This window comes from Trifolium pratense, linkage group LG5 (genome assembly GCF_020283565.1).
Source record: "Trifolium pratense cultivar HEN17-A07 linkage group LG5, ARS_RC_1.1, whole genome shotgun sequence".
Taxonomy (NCBI): domain Eukaryota; kingdom Viridiplantae; phylum Streptophyta; class Magnoliopsida; order Fabales; family Fabaceae; genus Trifolium; species Trifolium pratense.
In genome coordinates, this window is record NC_060063.1 from 16,922,126 (window position 1) to 16,934,657 (window position 12,532).

Sequence of the window (12,532 nt, forward strand, 5' to 3'; positions counted from 1 at the left end):
TTAACACAAAAGATTGAAAGAAAAAAAAAAGAGCTTGAAAAGTGTATTTGGATAATGTAGTCCAACAAAAGAAGATTTATTTTGAAAAATGTTTCTCAAGTGAAAAAGGGGATTGAGATTTAGATCTTTATTTAGGTATGCCTAACTCCAAGTTTTTCTACCTACTTTCCAAAAAAAAATCCTACCCTTTTGAACCCTAACCACGTTACAACCCTCAAAGTCCTCTAAAGTGAGCATTCTTTTGTGATTGATTGATTGTTAGAATTCTTACAAGCTTATGGTTGAATATATTTGTTTGTGTTGATTGAGTGATTAACCTACTAAACACTTGAGAGTTGGTGAGGGAGTGAAGTGATTATTGAGCGCTTGGTCAAATATTGTGAATAATTCTTTAGTATTGTTTGGATTGAAATCATTGTGAAGAGAAGTTGCATTAAAGGTTTGATCATTGAGGTGCTTTGGGAAAATGCCAATGGAATTGTGTTTGAAGTTGTTCAAGGAAGTTGTCAATCCTTTGTGATTTTTCATTTAATAAATGAGTTCCTTGAGGACAAGTAACAGTTCAAGTTTGGGGTTGTAATGACAGTCCGTCATTCTATGTTTCGAGTAGCAATTTTAGAGTATTTTAATAAGTTTTTAGGGATAATTGCATGGTTTAGAGATGATTATAGCAAGAGTCGATTCACCACAAAGAATTTGAAGAGAAATTACAAAACAGAGCAAATCTCTAGAAAAGCGCACCACATCCATCAATATTGTGGCATGATTTTTTTTGCTTCTGAAAATTGAAGATTTTCACACAATACGTTGCGGATAGAAGAGTTGCAAACAATATTATATATTATATATAGTGTATTATATACATATTATTTATGATATATGAGGTAACTATTGACCAATCAAAGAGAAGGTGGGCTTGGACTCTTAGTTGTTGACCCGAGAAATTTAATTGAAACAATTAATTTGAGGATAAAGCCAATAACACAAAGGAGGGATAAAAGGGAAACGGATATCACACAAAAATAAAAGAAGGACACAGAGAGAAAAAGGCTGGAGGCGCTACGGGATTCAAGCACATCACATACAGCAACAACACGCAGCAAGGACGGAAACGGAAGAGAAATTGAAGAAGCAAAGGAAGGCAACGTGAAGAGCAAAGCAATCCATCTTGGGTTTATTCCTTTTCATCATGCTTGTTTCTTTAAATATTATGTCTAGCTAAATTTCCATGATTGGTCCTAGGGGATTCTAATTGTTATTTTTCTTGAACAATGTGATTATCATATGATATGATCAATGAATTACGAAGTTAGTTTCTTCAATTATTCCTTGTGCTTAATGCCTTGCATGACTTGATCAATTGTGTAATGATTTCAATTATTTGTTTTACTATGACGATAGGAATGAATAATCGATCTAGGAATGATTGATCAATTAACTTTCACTTAAGACATTTCGGATTGTTAATTGAGATTAAAAGATTAAAGTTTGTAAACCTCAATTGATCATAGAATACCTAAGACATTAGGAATCGATGATCAAGAGAGAGGATTATGTTACCAAGACATTGGGCATAATCATTTTTTATTTAATCTAATCGTGAAACTGAATTGAGTAATTTGTAATCATACATGAAATTACCAAGAGAAATAGTAATTAGATGAACCAAAAGGATCAATCGTTGTTCTTTTATTTGGAATCCTAAGTTATTTCTAGTTTATGATTAAACTTCAAACCAAAGAAAATCCCCCCTTTTATTTACGTCTTAAATACAATACAATTGTTTTGTCAAGATTGAAACAATCCCTGCGGATACGAACTTTATAAATTTTATTACTTAACGATAAATTAGTACACTTGCTAATTTGTCATCAAGATTCATGCTTGCTTATAATATGAGATAAATCTTATGCCTATACAAGATGTCTGTAACGACCCAATTTTCAAATTATTAATTTTTATGTGTTAAAATATTTTATTAACGTAGAATTTTAATTAAGTTAATAACTTGAGTTATTTATCGAGTACTTTAGTTATTAAGCGAGTAGAGTGAATTAACGTGTTATTGGGCCAAGCCATTTGGGCTTGAGGCCCAATGGGCCTTGTGTGTGTGTGTGTGGCGCCATATGGCCATGAGAGGGAGAAGAGAAATTCATTTTCTCATGTTCTTGTGTTCTTGAGAGAAGAGAGGAGAGTTGTGGAGCTAGGGCAAGAAGAAAAGCTTGAGATTCGAGATCTTCGTCGTGTTTTCTTCGAATCCAGGTATGAGAGTAGGTTCCTTAATCGTGGGTGACCCGAGGAAGGGGAGAATGTCGATTTCTCCTCACCTGAACTTCCTCCACCCCATTTTCGTTTTAGCTTGGAATGGATTTTCTTGATGGAAATCATTCCTGAGGTTCTTAATATGTTTAACATGCTTTTAACATGATTAATGAACGAAAATAATGGTTAAAAATGAGTTTTATAACGGATTAAACTCAAGAACTTGTGTTCTTGAGAGTTTTGATGAAAAAGTGTTAATCTTTACTTTTTCGATGATTATGATGTAGATCTAAGAAATGGACTGTCCTTTTGTGTTTATCTATGTTTGTTATGTGGGAATACAAACTCTTTTGGGATTTATAACATGAAAAATGGGATTTGTGGGTGATTTGGTGTAGAAAACGCAAGTTTTGAACTGTCCTGACAGGAGGCACTCGCTAGGCCTTCGCTCAGCGAACGTGTGGCGAACAGCTCGCCACAGCTCGCTGCAGCTCGCCATGAGCAGGTGATCCCCTATTGAGGTTCGCGTAGGCTCGCTAAGCCTTCGCTCAGCGAATAGTTCGCTGATGTTCGCTGCAGCTCGCCATGAGCAGGTGATCCCCAGGTGAGGTTCGCGTAGGCTCGCTAAGCCTTCGCTCAGCGAATAGTTCGCTGATGTTCGCTGAAGCTCGCTATGAGTTAGCATTCCTCTGGTAACATTCACTGAGGCTCGCTACCCTTCGCTTAGCGAACAGTACTGGACCTGCAACTTTTTGTTGATGTTTGTAAGTGTAATTAGGCACTTGTAACATGGTTTAATGGTATTCTTACATGATTGTTGATGCATGTTGATGCTTATAATGCTCATTGCTAATCGTTATATGATTGTTAATCGTGTATGAAATATAAATGAAGGATATTAAGGTTTTGTTAAATCTTAATGATGAAGTATGTTGGATAGTGTTCCACATAGTAAAGGAAGAGCTTTATGCTATATCTTCCATGAATTTTTTTTGTTTCTCACATATATAGAGAAGGGGACACTTGTGCAGACAAATTTGCTAACCTTGGCCTATCTATTCTCACTCTTAATTGGTGGTGTAATGTGCCTCCTCATATTAGTGATGATTTTGTTAGAAATAGGTTAGGCTTGCCTTTCTATAGATTTGGTTAGCTTTCTTTAGAGGGTTTGGTGTTGCCCCCCCTCTTTTTGTAATCTTTTCTTTATTCATCTTATTATATTTTTTTCATGGGGCTTGCTTCCTTGGCAAGCTTCCTTTGCTAAAAAAAAAAAAAAGAATGAAGAAATAAATTATCTTTTAGGGATTTTATCCATTTGGAAGTTCGAAAGGAATGAAGCTATCTTCTATAGTTGGCTTCTACCAATCTGGTGAATCACCATTCACTAATTTGGAAGTTCGAAAGCAATTTGAATCACCATTCACTTATTTTGCTTCGACCAATCTGGAGAAAACATTATCGGTAACGTGACTGAAGCAATTCTCATCGGGACCGGGAAAAAAACTTTGACGAAATGACATTGCAAAAAACGTTTGTCCTCTTTTGTACATGCACTAGCGCATGTGATATATGTGACATGTTTGTATATTGCCTAGTTCCACCGGAGAAGCCAGGGTTCAAGGCCTAGATATGCTCTTTTATTTCTTATTTTTATATATTTGCACTTGCTTTTATTTTTTATTTTTATACATTTATTTTTTATTTCCATATTTAACATTTTAAAAATTAAATACACAAGTTTTAACATTTACTTTCTTATATCCTACGTACGGATTTTATTTAACATTTAAAATATTTTTTCCGAACGAAACTAGTGTATATTTGACAGTACCGAATGAAGAAAATAAATTATCTTTTAGGGATTTTATCAATTATCTTCTGAGACTACTCACCTCAGGTCGTCCGGGTAATAAAACGAACCAAGCCTTAATTTTATGACCATTTTTGTTACAAAATGAACATCTCAACTTAAGTTCTCTATTTGCTGGTAAAAGAACATTTTCAAAAATTTTGTTTTTAACTTCATTAAAACCTAAGTCATTTTTGTTAAGAGCTTGAGATTGTGATCCCATAATGTTTTGAAAAGTTTCAGTTGATTTTATGAATCCAGTGAGATCATTTCTTAGTTCCATTATTTCATTTTTCAACACAACATTTTCATCTATTTTCTTAGATAAAACACTAGAGCAAACATGTTTTTCTTTTGACTCAATTAAGTCTTTGTTAATTTTTTCAAAATTAAGAATAACAGTTTGAAGTTTTTTCTTTTCTTCTTTTAGTTCAGAAACTTCTTTTTGTAAAGAAAAACATTGTTTGGATAAGAATTCAGAATCATGTAATAGACTATTAAAATTAGTTTCTAATTCTTCATAAGGATGAGTTTTATCAAAGAGAAATACCTCATCATTTTCTGAATCTGCCATTAGACAGATGTTGGCTTCTTCTTCTTCTTTATTTGTTTCAAATTCATCATCATCATCCCAGGTAGCTAACATGGATTTTTTCTTGAAGGGAAAATTTCTGGGTGATTTGTTTAGGGGACATTCTGATTTGTAATGTCCAAGTTTGTTGCAACCAAAGCAGGTCACTTGACTTTTGTCAAAGTCATTTTTCTGCATATCTTTTCCTGAAGAAAAGTTTCTTCTAATTTGATCTCTTCTTCTTAACATACGTTGGATTTTGCCAGAAATGAGAGCTAGTTCTCCTTCTGCCTCTTCTTGGGTAGATTCTAATTCCTTAGAGTCATCTTCTAAAAAACTTATATCTTTTTGAGAAGCTTTTAGAGCAATGGTTTTTTCCTTTTTTAAAGGTTTATCTCCTTGAAGAATAACTTCATGAGCTTTTAAAGTACCAATAAGATCTTCTATGGGAAGTGTTTTCAAATCTTTAGTTTGAGTAATGGCAGTAACCATTGGTCTCCAAGTAACTGGAAGACATCTCAAAAGTTTTCTAATTCTATCATTAGTTGAAAAAGTTTTTCCAAGAGATCTTAATTCATTTATGATAGTAGTAAATCTTGAAAACATTTCATCAATAGTTTCGTTTTCAATCATTTCAAAAGTTTCAAATTTATTAGTTCCTATGTCTATTCTTGTTTCTTTTACATGACTAGTTCCTTCATGGTGAACTTGTAAAGTGTCCCAAACCTTTTTAGCAGTATCACATTCATCTACTCTTTCACTTTCTTCCATGCTTAGAGCACAGGATAGAAATAAATGAGCTTTAGAGTTTAGGAGTACCTTTTGTTGTTCTGCAGTTGTCCATGCATCTTCAGGTTTGTCTGAAATGACTCCCTCAGCAGAAGTTACAGTAGGAACATAATCTCCTTCTGTGACTATGCGCCACATTCCTACTTCTTGAGATTTTAAAAACAATTGCATTTTGTTTTTCCAAAAATAGTAATTCTTTCCAGTGAACAAAGGTGGTCTTGAAGCAGATCCTCCTTCTGGAATGTATCTTTCTTTTGACATTTTTTCTTCCTGAATCTTTTTCCTCTAACACTTGTTAAGTGTATAAACCTGTAGAGACAGGCTCTGATACCAATTGAAGTAGCAATAAATGTCACAAGAAAGGGGGGGTTTGAATTGTGACCCTTTTTTTAAAAATCTTTTATGTGAGTTTAAAATAACTCAAGACAATATTTCTTTTAATTGGTTAGTTAACAATTAACAAAGAAATATAGTTAGCAACAATAAAATAAACAATATATAAATGAACAAAATAAATACTGAGTTAGTTGCTGAATAAGTAAATGTTTAAGGCCCAGAGCACTCTGGTATTACTCAGTTAGTTTAGTTTAGTATGTTTTAAGGATTTTAGAGTCCAAGAGAAAAACACACAAAAGTTATCCTGGTTCACCCAACTTGGGCTAGTCCAGTCCTCACAGTCCTTGTGAGATTGTCCACTATAAATGCTCAGATCAGAACCTTCTGCTTCGCATCAAAAACTTGATCACAACTGGATCAATACAAACTGCTTTTCTTCACTCGAAAAGACTTTTACACAAATGCTTTTCTTCACTCGAAAAGACTTTCACACAAATGCTTTTCTTCACTCGAAAAGACTTTCACTCAAAATGCTTTTCTTCACTCGAAAAGACTTTCTCACAAACACTCAATCTAACATGAAAGAAAGACTTGAGAGGGTTACAATATTTGTGGGGAATATGGGTTAAATCAACTCAAGTGAGAGATTGATAATAGCAAGCTTTGTCTATTTGTTTTTCACAAATTTATGATATATCTTTGATGCTTTGCTTTGCTTTTGAAGAGTTTATTACTTGTTGATTTTTGCTTCAACTAAGTATATGATTTGATTCTTTTTGCAAACTCTTAATCTTCTCTTCATGTAGCTCCATTGTATTTATAGGCAAATATAACCTTTGGAGGAGCGTATGAGAGAGGGATTTGAATTTCAAATCCAACTTGACATGTCACAATGTTGTGCTGTCAATTTGCTGTGAATAGTGCGTTATCGTTGCTTCAGTAACATTACCGTTATGGCAATCTGCACTACACTTTTAATCCAATGACAACCACTGCATTTACGTGGCCCATATATGTCCATAAGAAGGAATCTTTCCTAATTTAGGGTTGGACAACTTGTATGCAAGTGGGAAAAAATATCATGTAATTATTGTACTTTGTTTTGGTGACTCATTGTCCTTTGTTGTTTCCTTGTCCCCTCTATGTTCCCTTGAAGAGAATGAGGCATGCTACAACTTGGCTTATGGTGTGACTTCACCTTGTTGGCCAATTTTCGTCCAAGCCATCATTGTATGATGTGGCTTTCATTTGAATTTCAAATCTTCTTCAATCATTGATGGAAGCTTCCTTTGTTTGTCCAAAGGGGCTTTTATTCACTTTAGTACAAAAAGGCTTTATGGCCCATGATTCAATTTATGCCATGTTTGGCATATTCCTTACATATGTGTTTCCTTAAAATACTACCACTTTTGATGAGGCAAAGGAATAATATCTTTGTGAAGCACTTCATCATTTAAGCCAAGACTTTAAGATGCTTCTGTTGTTTCTACTCATTGCTTATATGTTTTGCTTGTCCATTGGTTGTTCATCCATAACGTTACCGTTGACAGATGATATCATTATCGTTGAAACATTTCTCACAAAACACATTAGTAGATAACAAGATAATCATAATTAAAATTAATTAATATGTTTGTTATCTTTAAAACATCAAATAAGGATTTTGTCCTCAACAATCTCCCCCTTTTTGATGATGACAAACATTTAACTTAATTTTGATTTTGAGTTTTTGATAAAAAGATTTTGATAATCTTTTGCATTTGATTTGTCAATAACTCCCCCTCAATTTAAGCATTCTATTTTCAATAGCAAATTGAGTTTAAACTTTGATTAATAATATGACAAATTTTAATAAGTCATTCTTTTACCAAAGTGAATGTTTATGGTTATGATGGTTTTGCTCAAAATTTGAATGAGTTTCATATCAGAGTTTTTAAGGATATTTTCAAAAACATTTGTATGTTTTGATTAGAGCATTACTTATCCTTTTGGTTGAATATTTTTTACCTGCCTTCAATGCAGAAACATATCATGGATCAAAAACTTAGCATGTTTCAGAGAATCAAACAATATGAAATTTATCACATATTTCAATCATGAATCCTGAAACTGTCTCTTGACAGAAAAAAAAGAGATCATGATAAAATTTTGAGATATTTCTCAATTGCATAATTTCTCAAAGCATAGCTTTGTTTTCTTGTGATCAAATTAATGACTCACACACCTGCTTATAACATAACATATAAACCATTCATTTCATAGCAGTAGCAAGAGTTTTTTCATATATGGATTCAAAATAAACTTGCAGATGCATGCTATCATAGCATAACATATTGGCGCACTAGTTCAAAATACAAATGCATCATAAAACATAGTTTTTAACATCACAATGCAAAATAAGTAAAACAGAACAATAATCAAAAGAAATCAAAAGAGGTGCGCTCCTTTTGTTGTGCTAGCATCTGCAGCTTTCTTCTTTGTTCTTTTCTCCCCCTTTGTCATATCAAAAAGTGGGCTAAGGCGCAGGCCTGGATGGTGATGAGCCATCTGATGATGATGATGTGGAAGGTTGAGGCATAACATGAACAGGTGATCAGTGCATTTTAATGCACATTCTTCTACTATTGTACTAGTGTATTCCTATGGTTTAATTTACTATTTTCACTATTTTAAGGTGTTTTTATATTTAAGTTTATTTCTAACTCTATTTTATTTTCGCACTTAATTTATTAATAAACAGCACTTTGACACCCTTCCGGTCCGCAGGTCATAACTGGAGTTACAAATATCGGATTGAGGCGCGGGAAGATGCGTTGGAAAGCTGAGATCAAGAGCTACGACCTTCATGTTGAGGCCAAAACCCAGTTCGGAGCGCAAGTGTGTCAAATAATTGCGTTTATGTTCCAGACGAATTTAATTCAGCACAACTTTATATTTTTCGGCCCAATTGTTTTAAGGCCCGTTCCATGTATTATTTAAACCGAAAAAAATAGGCAGCTAGGGATTGATTCACTGTTCACGAAAATCAGAAAACCCTAGCCGTCACATCTTCATGGAGAACTAATCACCAAAGATTGATCTGCTGTAATCGGTTTCCGCCGAGACTTTGAGGTTCTATAATTTTTAATCAAATTGCTTTTCCCTTTCAATATCTATGATATATATCTTGTCTGCTTAATTCAAGTTCTATAGAATAGGTGTTTATTAATTTCGATTATATGTTCTTGTACCTTGATCGCGTTTGCTTAATTCGCGTATGTTTGATCATGTTTGCTTAATTCATGATAGTTTTAATCCGTTTGCTTAATTCGGAAATCAGGAACATATATCTTTTAGTATCGATTTCGCTTGTTTAATTGGTACTATTTTCGAAAAGGGATTAGAATCCGCTTAGGAATTGGAAATTGTATGAATCGATGATAAGTTTGGAACCGAAACAGTAGATTAGTCGTTTTAGCTTAATTAATCACTTATTTCAATTTTAAATTTCGAAACCGAAACATAAATCCTTGTTATTGTTGTTACTGCTATCAAAATCAAACACCCCCAATTTGCAACCTTTAAAATTTATTCTAATATTGTTAAACCGATCGTGAGTCCTTGTGAAACGACCAAGGTTACTGCCTTGTACTACTTATTTTAAAAATTATTTTGACCACGAAACGACCGTGATCAAATTGGCGCCGTTGCCGGGGACTCATAATTGTGTTAATCAGTATTAGAATTGCTTGTTTCTTTTGCTATTGCGTGTTTGCCGTACGAAAAATTAAGAGACGAATTAGGGCTGATTTTGCGTCTGTTCTGCTTTTCGACCATCCCATTCCCTCAGAAAAAAATCAGGGTTCAAAATCCCTTATTTTGGGACAAAATATGGGACACCACCCTCTCAGCCCCAAATTCCTTGTTTTTCTATTTTATTTTAATTTTTTACTGATTTTGTATTTTCAAAAAAATCCAAAAAAATTTGTGTCATCTTTATTTTAGTTAATTAGAATTTTCGTGGTATTTTTAGATTTTTTCTCATTCAGTTTGACCTGTTTTCTATTTTACTCACCTATTTTCGTTGTAGGGACATTGTTGGAATTACCGTAATTGTTGTTTATCACTTCTTGCATGACCAGGTCTGCTGGACAGTTCCAATTAGTGCTTCCTGACCCTGAGATAGAAAGAACACTCCACGCACGCAAAAGGCTCAACCGAGCTAACAGCGTGCATTCCGGTAACATTGATTCTAACCCTATATCTGATTCTGAGCCTGACTACTTGCATAACTTGTTTGCTTCGGATTCTGAACTTGATTTTGAAATGGCTGATAATAGAACCTTAAGGCAATTAGCTGCTCCTGATGTGAATTATAATGGCTTGTGTATTGAATATGATGCTGCTGCTGTTCCTTTTGAATTAAAATCAGGTTTAATACACTTGTTGCCCAAGTTTAGTGGTCTTGCAGGTGAGGATCCGCACAAACATCTGAAAGAATTCCAAGTGGTGTGTTCTACACCACTTAAGCCTGAAGGGATCACTGAAGATCACATCAAACTTCGAGCTTTTCCTTTTTCATTGCAGGGTGCAGCGAAGGATTGGATATATTATCTCGAGCCAAACTCAATTGCAAGCTGGACTGCCCTGAAAAAAGTGTTCTTGGAAAGATATTTTCCTGCTTCCAGAGCTGCCTCAATAAGAAAGGAGATTTGTGGCGTTAGACAAGGTAATGAGTCGCTGACCGAGTATTGGGAGAGGTTCAAACACTTGGTATCTAGCTGCCCTCAACACCAGATTACCGAGCAACTCCTCATCCAATACTTTTATGAGGGGTTGTTACCGATGGACAGGAACATTCTTGATGCTGCTAGTGGTGGAGCACTAGTCGATAAAACTCCAGCCGCTGCCAAAGCCCTCATTGAAAACATGTCTCTTAATTCTCAACAGTTTACCACTAGAGACAATTCTGTTAAAAGCGTGAATCAAATTCAGGTTTCTTCCAACAAAGCTCTAGAGACTAGGCTTGACGACCTCACCATCTTAGTCAAACAGTTGGCATTAGTGAAACCTCAAACAACAACTTTGTGCGGTATTTGTACCTCTCCTGAGCACCCAACCGACACCTGTCCCATTCTGAAAGACGAGTCCATTACTGATCTGCCACAAGCTTATGCAGCCAACCTTTACAACCAAAACAGATACAACAACACTCCTGACCTGTCCACCAACAAATATCACCCTAGTTGGAGGAACCATCCCAACCTTCGATATGGAAACCCACAAACCAGCCAACAACAGAATCCACCTCAAGCTATTGCCTCTACACCTTCCGGACCATCCTTAGAGGATCTTGTTAAACAAATGTCCGTGAACAACCTCCAGTTCCAACAAAGGACCGATGCTAGCATTCAGACCTTGAACACACAGATGGGACAGCTTGCTACTCAATTAAATAACATGCAAGCTCAAGGTTCAAATCAACTTCCAGCCCAGACAGTCGTCAATCCGAATGTTCCAAATGCCAATGTGAGCACTATTTCTTTGAGGTCCGGAAAGGTTATAGAACCTGCCCCTGAAAAAGGTAAAAAAATCATTGAGGTAACTTCTGAACCTTCTCCTTCTGAACTTTCTCCTGCTGTGGCCGAAACTGAAAAAAATAAAGAAAAAGAGTATGTGCCACCAGTCCCCTTCCCACATAGAGTTCTGAAAAACAAAAGAATTGAGGAGGAAGATAAAGAAAGAGAGATATTGGATGTTTTCCGAAAAGTTGCGGTAAACATTCCGCTACTTGATGTTATAAAGCAGGTTCCCAAGTATGCTAAGTTTCTGAAGGATTTGTGCACCAACAAGAGGAGGATTAAGGGAAGTGAAAGAGTGAACCTAGGACGAAATATTTCTTCCTTTATTCAGCCCAAACAGCCCAAACAATCATCTGAAGGGGTTGTAGGCGAGCAAAATGTTTCAGCCCTCACTACTCAGGTTCTGCCACAAAAGCAGAAGGATCCGGGAACATTTGCTATTCCTTGTACCATCGGGGATAGTAAATTTGAGAACTGCATGCTTGATTTGGGAGCGGGCATTAATGTTATGCCTACTTCTGTTTATAATAACCTTTGTCTTGGCCCTTTGCAGCATACAGGTTTAATCATTCAATTGGCGAACAGGAGCAACGCTCGACCCGCCGGGGTTATCGAAGATGTTCTTGTTCAAGTTAACGATTTGATCTTTCCAGCAGATTTTTATATTTTAGACATGGAAGGAGAAACCAGGACAAGCAGAGCTCCCATTATTTTAGGCAGACCGTTCATGAAAACGGCGAAAACAAAAATTGATGTTGACGATGGAACCATGTCCATGGAATTTGGTGACATTGTCGCAAAATTCAACATTTTTGATGCCATGAAACATCCCTTGGAGGAGCATTCCGTTTTTCACATTGAGTTAATCTCTGGATTAGTTGATGACACTTGTTCTGAATTATTTTCCATTGATTTTCCTTCTCTCGCTGGTTTTGATGATATTTATTTATGTTCTGATTGTACTGACACTAACCTTTGTGTTGTATGTGCTGAGATTGATGCTGCCCTGCAGGCTGATACATTTCCTACAAGTGAAATTGTTACCGATGAAGCTGTTTTTGCAGTTGATACTCTTGATATCCCGGCTGCCCCAAGCATTCCATCCATCGAGCAGCCCCCGTCCTTAGAGCTAAAAGTGCTCCCCGAGAACCTGAAATATGCTTA

At 35.5% G+C, this 12,532-nt stretch overlaps 1 protein-coding gene across 1 annotated transcript; it reads right to left on the reverse strand.

The window, feature by feature from the left end:
• Positions 1-4,133: 4,133 nt before the first annotated feature.
• LOC123886134 lies at positions 4,134-5,776 on the reverse strand. Its single transcript, XM_045935474.1, has 2 exons — positions 4,934-5,776; positions 4,134-4,480 (listed from the first exon to the last, which is right to left on the reverse strand). The coding sequence occupies exons 1-2, from the start codon at positions 5,730-5,732 to the stop codon at positions 4,134-4,136; spliced, it is 1,146 nt and encodes a 381-aa protein (XP_045791430.1). The 5' UTR covers positions 5,733-5,776.
• Between the last annotated feature and the right edge of the window lie 6,756 nt (positions 5,777-12,532).